Here is a 12,822-nt window from a genome sequence, read left to right on the forward strand (position 1 = left end):
CCGCGCTTTTACGATTAAACTGCGGTTAGAGGAGAGCCCGGACCCCGCTAAGGTGGGTGGGCGCACCTCAGCGCTCGCAGTCCATCAATATTTGATTAAGCAGACATTTGGCTACCACCCACTGCACTCACCACTGCACCTCCGGTCTCTACTCCCTACTAGGTAGCCTGGGCACCAACCACTCGCCTTTTCCGAGTGCTCTGCTCTGCTTGCCCTGTCCACAGCATCGACAATGCTGTTCGACGGCGCCTCCGACAATAGCGATCCGACATAGAACCACACTCCGCCATGGCGCGCGACGCCGACGCGCACACCAAGATGGCGAAAGCCCACAGCGTCTTCGTGCGTCTGGCGCTGCCCGTCTATACCCAGCATTTCAAGAGCCCTGCATACGTCAAGGAGAGTACGCTGGACATGATGGACAATAGAGTCTCCAAGGAAGTCCTCAAGAGCACTGCGCAGAGAGCCGATGTTCGTGCGGCTATTGGCACGGATGAGAAATACTGGGCCGACCTGTCCGCTCTCTTCAAAGCTGCCATACCCAGTCTGGAGAGGAGGAGCTTCACCATCTGGGATCCGAGCAGCGTGGACTACGAGAGCACTTCTGGTGCTCTGATCGCCTCCCATCACCCCGGGCTATGGAAGGACCTTCTAAGGTTGATAGACTTGGTGTCAATTAGTCGCAGTGTACTTTTTGCGGGAGAGCATGTGCAGAATCTAGCGGCCTCATATCACATCGAGACCGAAGTGTTCCGCTTGATCAATTGCTGCGTCAGAGTCACTGCAAGAGGCTTTGACGGTGACGCTGGAACGGGCGACGAGGAGAAGTGGCAGTGGGCAGTGAATGGATACAAAAAGCTGCTCATCACCACCTTGCAATTCCTGAACAATTTTGCGGCCAAGAATGAGAGACGAAAGCTGATGCTGTGGGTGGCATTGTTCGACAACAGCTCCGATACAGTATTAGCGCCCGAGGATGTTCCTGAGACATCTTCTGGTAGTTTGACAGATGTACCATCAAACCCGACTTCCAAACCAATGCCTCCTCTCGACAAGGACGACTTCCTCCGAGCATACGGTACGGATGGCGAACGGACCATTTCACCCGATGATCGAGCACAACCACTTTGGGACAGTTTACCGTTCTCGGACCACCCAATCCCTGAGCATTCGTTGGAGGGAAGGGCGAAAATTGCACGTAAAGAGCATTTCTACGGGAATGGGTATGGACTGTTCGTGAAGCGCCTGCATCAGCTGCAGGCTGAAGACTATCGAATCGAGCGTGATCGTGAGCCGACCCTATTCGAATCGTACATGGAATTCCCGAGGCGGTGGGCCGAGCTGAATCAAGATGACCAAGATTATTGGCAAGGGTCATTTGACGATGCCATGGCAAAGTACCGACAGGATCTCGCAGTCTACGAAGCGAAGATGATCGCAGTCACGGAAACACAGACCGTCCTCAGGAGCGACGTCCCCGTGGCCGAGCAAACTCGTCAAGTAGAACGTAAGATTGCCATGCTTGAAGAGCAGCTCGCCGAGAAGTACAAGACTGAGAGTGCGCATGTAGCACCTCTTGACCCTCCTGCATACGGCAGAGATGGCCACTTGACTTTCGATAGCGCCAGCCTTCAGTCTCGGCCTGTGGTGGCAGACGATATGCGAATGCTCTTTACTGCAGAAGCCGGAACGAAAATTCTTGAATCTGGCAAAGCAGAGCTTATGAAACGTCTCGAAGGATACGACATCTCAGACTCTCCTGGCCCTACCCTTGCATCTACTAGGCCTGTGAGGACTGACGAGACGGGAAGCTCAGTCGCAAGGACTCGCAGCATGAATGACATGCCTCCTCCACGTCAACCGAACGACCCCCGGCAGACACCTGCAGTAGGACAGCAGACTGAAGAGCACTTACAAGGTCAATTGGAAGCACGACCATATTCACAGGCCCAATCGCCGGCTCAACTACCGCCAGAACTACCAAAGACGCCTGACAAACACCGCCCTTCAACAGACATGGTCGACGAGGCTTTCGCCGAGAGTAGTGTTGAAGATGACGATCTCGAGGAAAGCGAGCAGGAACAAGAAGAGGACGAGGAAGATTATCCTGGCTCGACAGAGGACGGCCGTGGACTCTTAACAGATGTCCCGCTCATTCTCGGCCCTAGCGAGATTGAGGTTCTGCCAATGCTGATCATGAGCGGCATCACACCCCCAGTTCGAACAGACCCAACACTGACTTCTGAGGAACGTAATGCACTTCTCAATATGCACACAGTGAGAACACACCTTCTCCTCTCGCAGAGCAACGGGCGTAATTTGCTCCGAGAGCTGCTCATATTTGTCGCAGCATGGGATCTGCGGGAGGAGGAGCTGTATTTCAAGTTCATGGTGAAGATCATGGAAGCCATCCTCAGGAATGGTCTCATGCCATATGCATACCACGCTTTCCGCGACAGGTCTCGGTCGAAAGACATCATTAGCCCGGCACAGGCGGTCATTATGAAGCTCTTGACTTGCATCTTTCGAGCAAGAGGTGAGTCTGCAAAGGCAGCTGTTGCAGCGAACGCGCAGAACAAAACTGCACATCACCCAATGCAACCGCCGCTACAAGCCTTGATGCAGAACGGATCATCAAAGCCGGTGCTGAACCTGCCGAACCTGCCGTCGAGAGTGGACTTACATATCCTCAACTTCATCTTCACTGAGTTTCGCCAGCATATCATCCCTCAGACGTGTGCCCTGATTTTCCTCCAAGGTCAGATTCACGCCGGTAAAGCGCAACCAGAAGACTTCCCTCTGAACCTGTGGGATATGGAACGAATGTACGAAGGCGTTTACCAGTACCTCGAATTCTTCGCGGTTTTGACGGAGGAAGGCGTCTGGAAAGGCATCTTGGGGGAGTGGGAAATGGCCAGTGAACTTGTGACGCTTCTCAGAGAACTGGAAGGTGGTATCCCAAAGGTGGGTGCGGTGATTCCTCAGATTCCGCGCCGCGTCTCAAGTCATACTCCACAAAGAGCGCTATCTGCCGATGCCGCTACAATGCATCATGCCCGCGCACCACAGCAGCCCATGCACAGCACCTCCAACCCTCCGCCTGTGGCAGCAGCGCCGCAGCCAATCGAGCCACGGCTGAAACCACCTTCGCCGGCCCCAGTGGCTATCGAGAGGCCATTTGATATTGACGAACGAGATCCAACGCTGCCTCCTCTTCCGCAACAGAGGACGAACAATTCTTTGTATGAAGCGGACACTCCATTGGCATATCCAGAGGAAGCTCAGATCCCTGTAGGCAATGATTTGCAGCACGACCAGGATGAGCCTTCCGATTTTGAATGGCGCAATCTTAAGAAGCTTACCGTGCTCGTTCTGTCATCGCTCATATGGAAGAATCGGACTGTGCAGGACCAGGTTCGCCGGTACGGTGGGTTGGAGGCACTTGTCTCGTGCTGCAGAACGGACGAACACAACCCCTACATTCGAGAGCATGCAATCATGTGCCTTCGATTCGCCGTTGAGGGCTGCGAGGAGAATGCCCGAATGATCAAAAGCATGGCAGCCCAGCAGACACAGAAAGCTCTCGAAGGCGGCAGCGTGACCCTTGGGCCGGCGGAGGATGTTCCACGAGAAGTGCTCGATGCTAATGGCTACGAGACATTCGTGGACCCTAAAGGCCAAGTCGGATTGCGCCGCAAAGAAGGTGTTTACTATCCAAGTTCACAGCATGGCCAAGTAGCGACGTCGGCAAGCAGCGGCATGTCAAATGCGGGTGTGTTGAAGCCGCGCTTGAGCTCCACAAAGCTGACCGCTGAACGTGCTGCTGAACTCATGAGTAGTGCCTTGAGCAGTCTGCCGCTTGGAGACAAACTGGTCACTGACAAGCAGAAGGCCGAGGCGCTGGCTAAGCTCGATAGAGCGTTCGAAACGACTGAAAAGGTTCTTGGACGAGGGGGAAAGGGATGAAAGTGATCATCCATACGATCACTCTTCCACATCGACTGGACGAGCATAGTCAGGCTATTAGAATCTGTCGGGTGCTTGATCGTGCTTCCCTTGTAGCATCTGAGTTCGGTATACAGACGAGATGAGTAAGAAAGAGCACGTGAGACGTGACGTGACGTGGACGACGATCGTGCCTGCCCCGCAAATCGCGCCCAAGCTCCAACTGGCAACTGCAAGCTCTTGCCTCTGTTGAGTCTGTTCCATCCGCTCCTCCTCTCAGCTGCCATTATTATTGACGCACCGGCACCCTTGATCTCGGTCACGTTACATGTACCCTTCACGCCTCATTGTCTTCCGAGTGGTTCGCGCCCCCGCACAGGTACTGAGGTACCTTTAACGCAACACGACAGCGGTAGACGGCGGTAGACAGCGGTCAGGCGGGAGGAGAAGGAGAAACAAGCAAGCAAGCAAGCAAGCAAGCCAGCCAGCCAGCCAGCCAACCATCGGCAGCAGCAGCAGCAAATAACGTGCGAGCTGGCCTCTGAACCGCCTCCTCCTCCTCCTCGTATTACCGCGGAATCGTGTCGTAGCTATAGCTGGCTCCCAACGAGACCTGCCTGCTTCAAGTTCCTCCCTACACCTACCTGTTCCTAGCAACGAACGTGACCTTGACACATTACTACCTGACTTCTGTCCCTGCCCAATCAGCTATCCATCCAAATACCACCATTCAGCACCGCTGCTGGGAACTGTGGACGTGGGGCGTCGCTCGCTCGGCTTGACCGTGAGGCAGTTCATCACATGTGAGTAACGCGGGTGCCATCGGGTCCTCAACCCCGTTGTATTTCGTCCAGGCCAATGTCGCGTCCAAGTTCGGTAATGGCGACGCAAGAGCCAGCATTGCGGGCAATCTGCTCTTCTTCACGTCGCAGAATAACTGCCAACTGCACAACGTACAACCCGTTCTAATCGGCACAGTGGTATAGATAGACCGCCTCCCTGCTTCTCTCCACATACAAACGCAGCAGATCACCACTTCATCACACGCAGCCATGAGCTCGATCGTGGAGGCTGCAAAGCGCAAGGCCGAGGGAGCTTTGACAGCAGCCAAGGGCGCGGCAGAAGAAGCACCGGCAGCGGTGCAGAAGGCAAGAGAGAATCCGGAGAAAGCGAAGAATGATTTCCTGCACTCACCATTAATGCGAGTAGCTCTACCATTCATCAATGGAGGAGCTGCAGGCATGGTCGCAACGTCGGTGATCCAGCCGATTGATATGATCAAGGTGCGCCTGCAGTTAGCCGGCGAGGGTGTCAAGACTGGGCCAAAGCCCACGCCTATGTCGGTCACGCGGGAACTCGTTGCTGCTGGAAAGGTCATGGATCTGTACACTGGTCTGTCGGCAGGCCTGCTGCGCCAAGCGGTGTACACCACAGCACGCCTGGGCTTCTTCGACACCTTTATGAAGGCTCTCTCAGCACGTGCAGAAGAGCAAGGAACGAAGATCGGGTTCAAAGAGCGTGCCGCCGCCGGTCTGAGTGCTGGCGGTCTTGCCGCATTCGTGGGCAACCCGGCAGATCTGGCACTCATTCGGATGCAGAGTGACGGACTCAAGCCCAAGGCAGACCGAGCCAACTACAAAGGCGTGGGTGACGCTCTCATGCGGATATCCAAGAACGAGGGCGTCGCTCGTCTATGGGCAGGAGCCAGCCCGACTGTTGTCCGGGCCATGGCGCTCAATTTCGGACAGCTCGCATTCTTCTCAGAGGCCAAGTCTCAGCTCAAGGACAGCTCCATGGGTCCTCGAGCACAGACCTTGACGGCATCCGCCATTGCTGGCTTTTTCGCATCTTTCTTCTCCTTGCCCTTCGACTTCGTCAAGACTCGTCTGCAAAAGCAATCGCGTGGACCAGATGGCAAACTCCCGTACAACGGTTTCCTCGACTGCTTCCAAAAGGTCATCCGAGAAGAAGGCCCACTGCGATTCTACCGCGGATTCTCGACATATTATGTGCGCATTGCACCACACGCGTACGTATCGTTTCCCATATGCACAGGACGAGGCTGACATGATTGACTAGCATGATTACTCTCATCGTCGCTGATTACCTTAATTTCATTACGAAGTAGTAGAGTCGTCCTTGGATGATTGCGGTGCAATTTGGTGGGTCGGTATAGGAAGACTTGTTTGTGGGACGGGGGGACCAGACATCGTTCGAAGAGCGAAGAGCGGCAGCGGTAAAAGAGATATCATGCCCGAAGATTCGTACAGAGAGCACCATATCCAGGGATCCGCGCGGCGGTGCATTGCATGCCATGCGCGTACGGGGCGCCAGCATCGTTGTAGTAGTTGTAGTCGCTGTAGATAGCCCACGCAAGAGTGCAGAGTGCAGTCGGCGCACGTGAAAATCCAGAAGCGAAGGTTCGGTCGGCATCGGCTTGCCCTCGCCGAACTTGCCAAATCGAGCCCGTCGCGTCGCGTCGCGTCGCGTCCCGTGGTGTCAAGCTCCACCGTGAAGTCCGACTTAGTGCACTGCTGAACATCATACACTTCAATTCTTGCTGCCAAGTCGCCATGTCGGCAAGAGTGCGGCACTCCACGGCCACTCCAGGCCCATCGAGTCGAGGTGCGTCCGCAGCCGCGGGCACAGGCACAAGCATAGCGGCGCCAGAGTACCAACCACCCGCCTTCCCACTCAATCCCGCCGCCCAGCGCGCTCTGAGCAGTCTGCTCCAGAAGCACACCACCAGGAGGTTCGAAGAACACATCGCCAGCGCGCAGACTGAGCTCAGCACCGTGGTTGGAGACATATATGATGCATTGAATCCCAAGAGCGAAGCAGTCGCCAAGCGACGACAGCGATTCGACCAGGGCAGAGAAGACGATGAGGACGCGCTCAAGGCGCAGGAGGCGGAGCTCGAACGCCTGCGAGAAAAGGCCAAGCAGATGCATGAGCGCATGGAGGAGCAGATGCGGAAGCTTGTTGATGCGGAGGCTGGCGTGGCAAGCATGCGTCAGGCGGTAGGTGCAGCTGAACGCGATGCGCGCGAGAATGCCAGTACGCAGGCGAGCACGCAGCAAGGCCGTGCCCTGCGAAGCCGACGCGCGCATGGTGACCAAGACGACGACGATGACGACGAGGAAGACGACGACCATGAAGAGATGCCTGACTTCACGCCCACCGATCCTGCCGGAGGTACACAACCTCCAACTGCGCCCAAGCATGCCTTCCGAAAGCATCTCGAAACCTCACAGCTACGATGGCAAGGCCAGTCGCTTACCGACAGGTACGCTTCGAACAAGCAATATGCCGATTTCAAGCGCCTTCTACACGACGCCCTCTACCCAGACGACGACGTTGAGTTGGCCCCACCAGATCGATGGTTCGATGAAGGAGGCCGTCCAGCCCCCGGTATGACGACTCTCACGCAGAACGAAGAGGACTCTGACGACGATATTGCCGTGGAGAGAACGACCATTAGCATTAGGTGTCCGCTAACTCTGCGAGAGTTTGAAACTCCGTGGACATCCAAGAAGTGCCCACATACGTTTGAAAAGGATGCAATTCTGAACATGATCCAAGACTCTTCCTTGGCCAACGCACAACGCCAGAAATACGTACAATGCCCCTACGGAGGATGCCAACAGCAGCTGACAAAAAATGACGTGGACAAAGACCCAGTGATGACTCGCAAGATCAAGCGTATTCAGGCTGCGCGGAGGGCCGCTGAAGAAGAGGAAGATGATGGCGACGGAGGTCAAAACGAACGGGATGGCACTCAACGTAGAGGCCACATAATTGACAGTGATGCGCTGGACATAGACGAGACAGACCACGCACCGCCAGAAAGAATGAAGACCGAACCAAAATCTTCAAGGCTGCGTATCGCTAGGCGGGGTCAATCTAGCGGTCCGCCACGGCCCAGTCAGGTCATCGACATGGGTGACGACTCTGACGAAGAAGATGAGGATTAATAAGTGGACTAGGCTTGACGAATGAACAAATGCAAGCCTTCTGGTTGTCTCTACAGATGCGGAAGTAGATGCAAGGTCTGCTCAGTTGGGCAAGGCTAGGTTATGAGAATCTCTTCAGATCCATGCCATCGGCTCAGCCTTGTCCAGCGAGTCCTGATGGTTTGTTCTGGTGTGCTTCCTCTCATTGAGACCCCCAGAGTCGTCCTGAGCCGTGGCCCAAGTGAGTTCAGCAAAGGGACTTCTCCTCCGCACCGACGCTCCAAACACGCCAAACAATGCTGCAATGCCGCAGTATGCCGTAGCAAGTCCCGCGAGTATGAACAAAGCGCTGTTATTGCCCAAACCCTACGCTTCAATGTCAGTAGAGCTTCACCGTGCCGCAATCGTCGTTGGACTGACCTTGAACATCTGAGTTCCGAACAACGGAAATGTGCCCGACATTGTTGCGCGTAGGAAGGCCATGGGTGCATTTGCAGAGGCAGCATAAGTCGCATACACGTCCGTGAGATATCCAGACAACACGCAATCAAACTCAACGACCGCAAAGCCAAAGAAAGAAAGTGAGGCGATCGAGACCCATGCCGAAACGCCTTCGACGAGAGGAGGAACGGACCAGGCGAACCACCACAAGCCGATCGCCAACATCGGAGCTGCGATATAAAAGCCGAATAGCTTGTCTTCAGGCTCGATAGTCTGGTTCCGCTTGAGACGCTTGTTCGTGATATGGGTGTCGTATAGTCGGGGCAAAATGCTGAAGATGACTCCGGCACCTGTATAGGAGACGCGGCATTAGCGTGGCTTGTTCATTAACAAACCCCTCTAGCTCGATTCGCCTAGACTTCATTGCCAACGGCCCTCCTGAAGCTCAAACGGAGCCGCTGCCTACGACTGCAGTTACAGTACGTGGTAGAATGACGGCGCGGTTTGAAGCGATTGGCTTCACGAGCGACGGCTAGGCAATATGCACTTACCGATTAATAGAAACACTAATGATGCTTGTCGATGGTCGAAGCCATAGCTAACCACGTAGATATGTGAAAGTGCTTCAGAGAAAAGGTAGCTTACGCCATAGACCTGATATTCGAAGACAAGATGTTGTCAGTTCTCGACTTTTTGGTTTTCTGGTAGAGTTTGACTACCGTAGCTGCCATGATTGACGTCAGAAAGACAATAGGCTCTGTGAAGAAAAGGCGGAGCGGCATGAGCAATGCGTCGCGAAAGAAAGCTCTCGTGCTCGGTGGACAATCTCTGTCATGGATGCTGAGATCCGAGCAGCTGGTCTGTCGAGAAACAACTTTGACTTTCTCTCGGAGAAGCTGGGACGGTCGTGATTCCTGCATTGCTAGACAGAGAAGTGCAAAGATGAAGGTGATCACTGTGGAGGCGTAGAAGATCCAAGGCCTTTAAACATGTCAGAGATGGCAGGAGAGCAACTTTGGATGCACATACCATCCGTATTCAGAGGTCGCGATATATGTTGCTGTAGGAGGACCGAGAGCCAGACCAAGGACCTAATTTTTCCAAGATTAGAAGTTGCATTGTAGTACTTCAAGGAGTGCGGAATACATGACCTACTGCTGCAGCGATCCAAAGATAAATGAGCCAGGTACGGGCTTGAATAGCCCACATGTTCTCGATAGAACCGGTTGCAACGACCGCGGGCATGGCTGACATGGCTCCCGAGAACAAGCGACCGATCACGATCACCGGAAGTGTTGGCCATGCAGCCATCAATAGGCAAGCCATGGCGAATCCAAAAGTGGAGCTGACATATATCGTCCTGCCGCCGAAAGATTCACAGATCGGTGGAAAGATTAGGCCACCAAAAGCCTGTCCGAGAAGATATACTGTCGTGAAGCAGAAAAGTGCTGTTTGGCGTGATACTCGAAGTTGATCACTTGCTTCGAGGGCTATTGAGGAGCCGGTGTTGCTGATTAGTGTCATGAAGAACTCGAGAATAATGATAATGGAGGAGTCGTAGGCTTTCCGGAGGAATGGCCAGTGTCGTGGATGATTTTGATGTCCTGTCTGCCAAGTGACGACGCCAGAGGAGTCTGCCGTGAAACCATATTTGTCTAGAGCTTCGTGAACATGAGCTGGAAGCGTCCTTTGTGGTGGGCCAGAGTCGCCACTTGACACTGAGAATTCCGACACAGACCGAGGAGTTGATGATGTTGAGACTTGTGGCAATGACTGGATACGGCCATGTGGAAGCGCCTGCATATTGCTGTAGTATTTACGAGGCCTCTATGCTTTCAGCATGAGGTTGCCGGTATTGGTTCTGTCGCTGGGCGGGCGAGTACTATATCAGGCTGGGACCATCGCTACTGGGCATCGCGCTCTCCTTGATGAATGTCATCGGGCGACGCTCCTTAGGACGAAGCAACTCGGAAATTTGTGTTTCTCATCAGCAAACACCAGTCGCCGCGCCCGTATCGGCCTGACAATAGCGTTCGTCTCACGAACAGGCCACCCAGCCGTAGCAATGGGCAACCATTTGACGCATCACGCATATCCGATCAACGATCCCCGTCAGGATGAGGACGTCACGCAGGCTCCCGCACGAGCCCAGTTTGCATTCCGCTCCTTGATAAGGATTCTTGAGCCAAGTGACGTCCGCTAGCCGAGAAGAAGGTAGATGACAGACGCCGATGATTGCTCGTCGTCGGCTCCTGCCATGGTCCTGGGACGTCAACTTTTGTGGAATGTTGAAGAACACGGGGAAGTCGATCCGCAGGAATGCTGAATGCCGTCTTCACCATCAAGAAGATGTTTTCAGTACAGGTCCGTCATAAATTCGACGCCCTCGTGTTCATAATCGGAGCTGAGAAAGAGGTGAAGGGGACGGCCAACCTCGTGGAGGCCATAGGAATTCGAGATCGAGTGGTATTTGTCATGGATTGAGTGTCCTACGATCAGATTTGTCTGTTCTTGGATCTTGTCATGAGCTGTCGGTACACCCGGCGTTGTTGTTCCGGGTTGAATAATAATGGCAGTTTTACGCTATCTATGCCACCTTCACGACGACCTTGCCGAAATGACTCCCAGAATAGAGGTACTTGATAGCGTCCTTCGCCTGATCGAAGGTGAAGACTTTGTCAATCACCGGATGGATCTGCTTCTGCGCGTAGAACTCGACCATTTCCTCAAATCGTTCACGCGGTCCATTGATGACCCCTTTCAATGTGACATTCCGACGGAGGGCCAATACATTCGTGTGAAGACTGGCTCCTGATGAATCCTCTTTCCCGGACAGGTAGCCGATGGCAACGATGATGCCACCGAATGCGACGCAGTCAAAGCTCTTTCGAAGTGTCTGGGCGCCACCAGTTTCGAAAATGATGTCCGCACCCTCGTTGTTCGTGAGCCGCATGACCTCATCTTGCCATTGGGGAGCAGACTTGTAGTTGATGCCATGATCAGCACCGCTGTAGAGGAAGTCAGGTTGACAGGTTTGGAAAAGCTGGGGCACGTTCGTTTGAAGCACGTACAGTTTGGAGGCTTGCTGGAGCTTCGTGTCCGATGAACTGGTCACGATGGTCTTCAGGCCAGCAGCGTGGGCGATTTGGAGGCCTGCAATCGACACCCCACCGGTGCCTTGCAACAGAACGGTCTTGCCGCTGCTTACTGGCTGTCCAATAGGTCGAAAGCCATTGATGGCCATCCATGCAGTCACAGATGCGATTGGCAAGCACGACGCTTCTTCGTCTGTCATGTAATCTGGGACGGCCACGAGCGCCTCCGCCGGGAAGCAGCGATACTCGCTCAGGCAGCCCTGCAGGGGCAGACCGCTGGCACAAACAAGACTCGGTCAGCAGCAGTTCTGTTCGCAGCTTCTTGGGAGTCCTTACAGCCCAGACGCCATGTCCTTCTCCTTGATCTGTCCAACGAGATGGGTCTGGTTGAAGATGGCCATAACGCGCTGCCCTTCTTTCCACTGGCCGCCTGGCCTGACGACCGTTCCACATATGTCCGAACTAGAGCACGACGACTTGGGCGTCAGCGACTTTCTCAATTTCTGGAGGGGTTCGCATGCATGTCTTGGGTCTCACCACGGCACGAGATCTTCAGCCCGGCCGATGGACTGGTGATGGTTGTAGAGCCCCATGATCACCTCCGTGTCTCTGTAATTGATCGAGACGGCGTTGATTTTGACGAGAACTTGGCCGTCTTTGGGTTCTGGCATGGGGCCGGTTGTACATCGCAGGTTGTCAAGCCCGTCTTGCCGGGTCACCCATTTCTTGACTTCTGCCATGGTGTTTCGCTTGCTTCGGTGAACGCGAGAGAAGACATAGCTCTCACGTCGAGATGATGGCCTATCGTGGCCGTCGACAGGGAAGTATTCGTCTGTACTTTGGCCGAGGAAAGTCCGCCACGTGAACGGAGCCGTGTGTGCTAGCCATACTAGTATATATTAGGCATATAGGATAGGCGAAGACCTATAATATGCTTAGCCTATCTCTAGGCTGTTATCCGCGTATTATATAACTCCTCTATATATATAACTATATATACTACTATAGTTTTCTAAAAGGTTAAGAATACTAAGAAGCTAGGTTCGTAACCCTCGTAGATCTTAAAGATTAGACTTCTTTATACCTTTAAGTACGATAATGCCTATATAAGGTCTTACCGCTATTAAATCTAGCCTCTTATAATATCTTATTATACGTAACTACCGCTAGAAGTCGCTATTCTTATTACTACGTTAATAGCGACTAATCTCTAGCGCCTATATCTCGAATACTACGCTATAGCGGAGGCACGCGCGTCTCGCTCGCGGAAGCTAGTTTCGAAGGACCTACCGGCGTATAAGGAGGCTACTAAGCGGCGTAAGTCGCTTAGTAAAAAGAAAAGTAAGAAGAAGGTCGAATAGCGGCGTAGTAGTAGAAAGTAGAAGACG

General features: G+C 53.8%; 5 protein-coding genes across 5 annotated transcripts; 3 read left to right on the plus strand and 2 right to left on the minus strand.

Moving 5' to 3' along the window:
- Window positions 1-318: 318 nt before the first annotated feature.
- Window positions 319-3,966, plus strand: MYCFIDRAFT_127594 (uncharacterized protein; the record flags this gene model as incomplete). The annotated part of the gene is made up of 5 exons (XM_007923834.1): window positions 319-997; window positions 1,118-1,788; window positions 2,068-2,556; window positions 2,626-2,997; window positions 3,130-3,966. The coding sequence occupies 5 exons, from the start codon at window positions 319-321 to the stop codon at window positions 3,964-3,966; spliced, it is 3,048 nt and encodes a 1,015-aa protein (XP_007922025.1).
- A 625-nt stretch (window positions 3,967-4,591) lies between these two features.
- MYCFIDRAFT_210069 (uncharacterized protein) lies at window positions 4,592-6,357 on the plus strand. The gene is made up of 3 exons (XM_007923835.1): window positions 4,592-4,748; window positions 4,924-5,974; window positions 6,025-6,357. Exons 2-3 carry the CDS (start codon window positions 4,998-5,000, stop codon window positions 6,071-6,073), a joined length of 1,026 nt encoding a protein of 341 aa, XP_007922026.1. The 5' UTR covers window positions 4,592-4,748; window positions 4,924-4,997; the 3' UTR covers window positions 6,074-6,357.
- A 161-nt stretch (window positions 6,358-6,518) lies between these two features.
- On the plus strand, window positions 6,519-7,919 carry MYCFIDRAFT_76706 (uncharacterized protein; the record flags this gene model as incomplete). The annotated part of the gene is made up of 1 exon (XM_007922291.1): window positions 6,519-7,919. One exon carries the CDS (start codon window positions 6,519-6,521, stop codon window positions 7,917-7,919), a length of 1,401 nt encoding a protein of 466 aa, XP_007920482.1.
- A 66-nt stretch (window positions 7,920-7,985) lies between these two features.
- On the minus strand, window positions 7,986-10,142 carry MYCFIDRAFT_55780 (uncharacterized protein; the record flags this gene model as incomplete). The annotated part of the gene is made up of 6 exons (XM_007921990.1): window positions 7,986-8,264; window positions 8,319-8,689; window positions 8,891-8,993; window positions 9,059-9,320; window positions 9,369-9,430; window positions 9,495-10,142. 6 exons carry the CDS (start codon window positions 10,140-10,142, stop codon window positions 8,034-8,036), a joined length of 1,677 nt encoding a protein of 558 aa, XP_007920181.1. The 3' UTR covers window positions 7,986-8,033.
- A 651-nt stretch (window positions 10,143-10,793) lies between these two features.
- MYCFIDRAFT_55784 (uncharacterized protein) lies at window positions 10,794-12,201 on the minus strand. Its single transcript, XM_007921991.1, has 4 exons — window positions 11,972-12,201; window positions 11,771-11,896; window positions 11,411-11,710; window positions 10,794-11,347 (listed from the first exon to the last, which is right to left on the minus strand). Exons 1-4 carry the CDS (start codon window positions 12,172-12,174, stop codon window positions 10,927-10,929), a joined length of 1,050 nt encoding a protein of 349 aa, XP_007920182.1. The 5' UTR covers window positions 12,175-12,201; the 3' UTR covers window positions 10,794-10,926.
- Between the last annotated feature and the right edge of the window lie 621 nt (window positions 12,202-12,822).

The sequence above is a fragment of the Pseudocercospora fijiensis genome (assembly GCF_000340215.1).
Source record: "Pseudocercospora fijiensis CIRAD86 unplaced genomic scaffold MYCFIscaffold_1, whole genome shotgun sequence".
NCBI lineage: Eukaryota > Fungi > Ascomycota > Dothideomycetes > Mycosphaerellales > Mycosphaerellaceae > Pseudocercospora > Pseudocercospora fijiensis.

What these genes read in the sequence shown, in the direction of transcription:
- MYCFIDRAFT_55784 (XM_007921991.1), bottom strand. Translation starts at nt 12,174, where the DNA reads ATGGCAGAAGTCAAGAAATGGGTGACCCGGCAAGACGGGCTTGACAAC. An exon ending in GCTGAAGATCTCGTGCCGTG is followed by an intron (nt 11,897 to 11,971) that starts GTGAGACCCAAG and finishes GTCGTGCTCTAG; the next exon opens with TTCGGACATATGTGGAACGG. An exon ending in AAGGACATGGCGTCTGGGCT is followed by an intron (nt 11,711 to 11,770) that starts GTAAGGACTCCC and finishes TGTTTGTGCCAG; the next exon opens with CGGTCTGCCCCTGCAGGGCT.
- MYCFIDRAFT_210069 (XM_007923835.1), top strand. Translation starts at nt 4,998, where the DNA reads ATGAGCTCGATCGTGGAGGCTGCAAAGCGCAAGGCCGAGGGAGCTTTG. An exon ending in GTGCGCATTGCACCACACGC is followed by an intron (nt 5,975 to 6,024) that starts GTACGTATCGTT and finishes ATGATTGACTAG; the next exon opens with CATGATTACTCTCATCGTCG.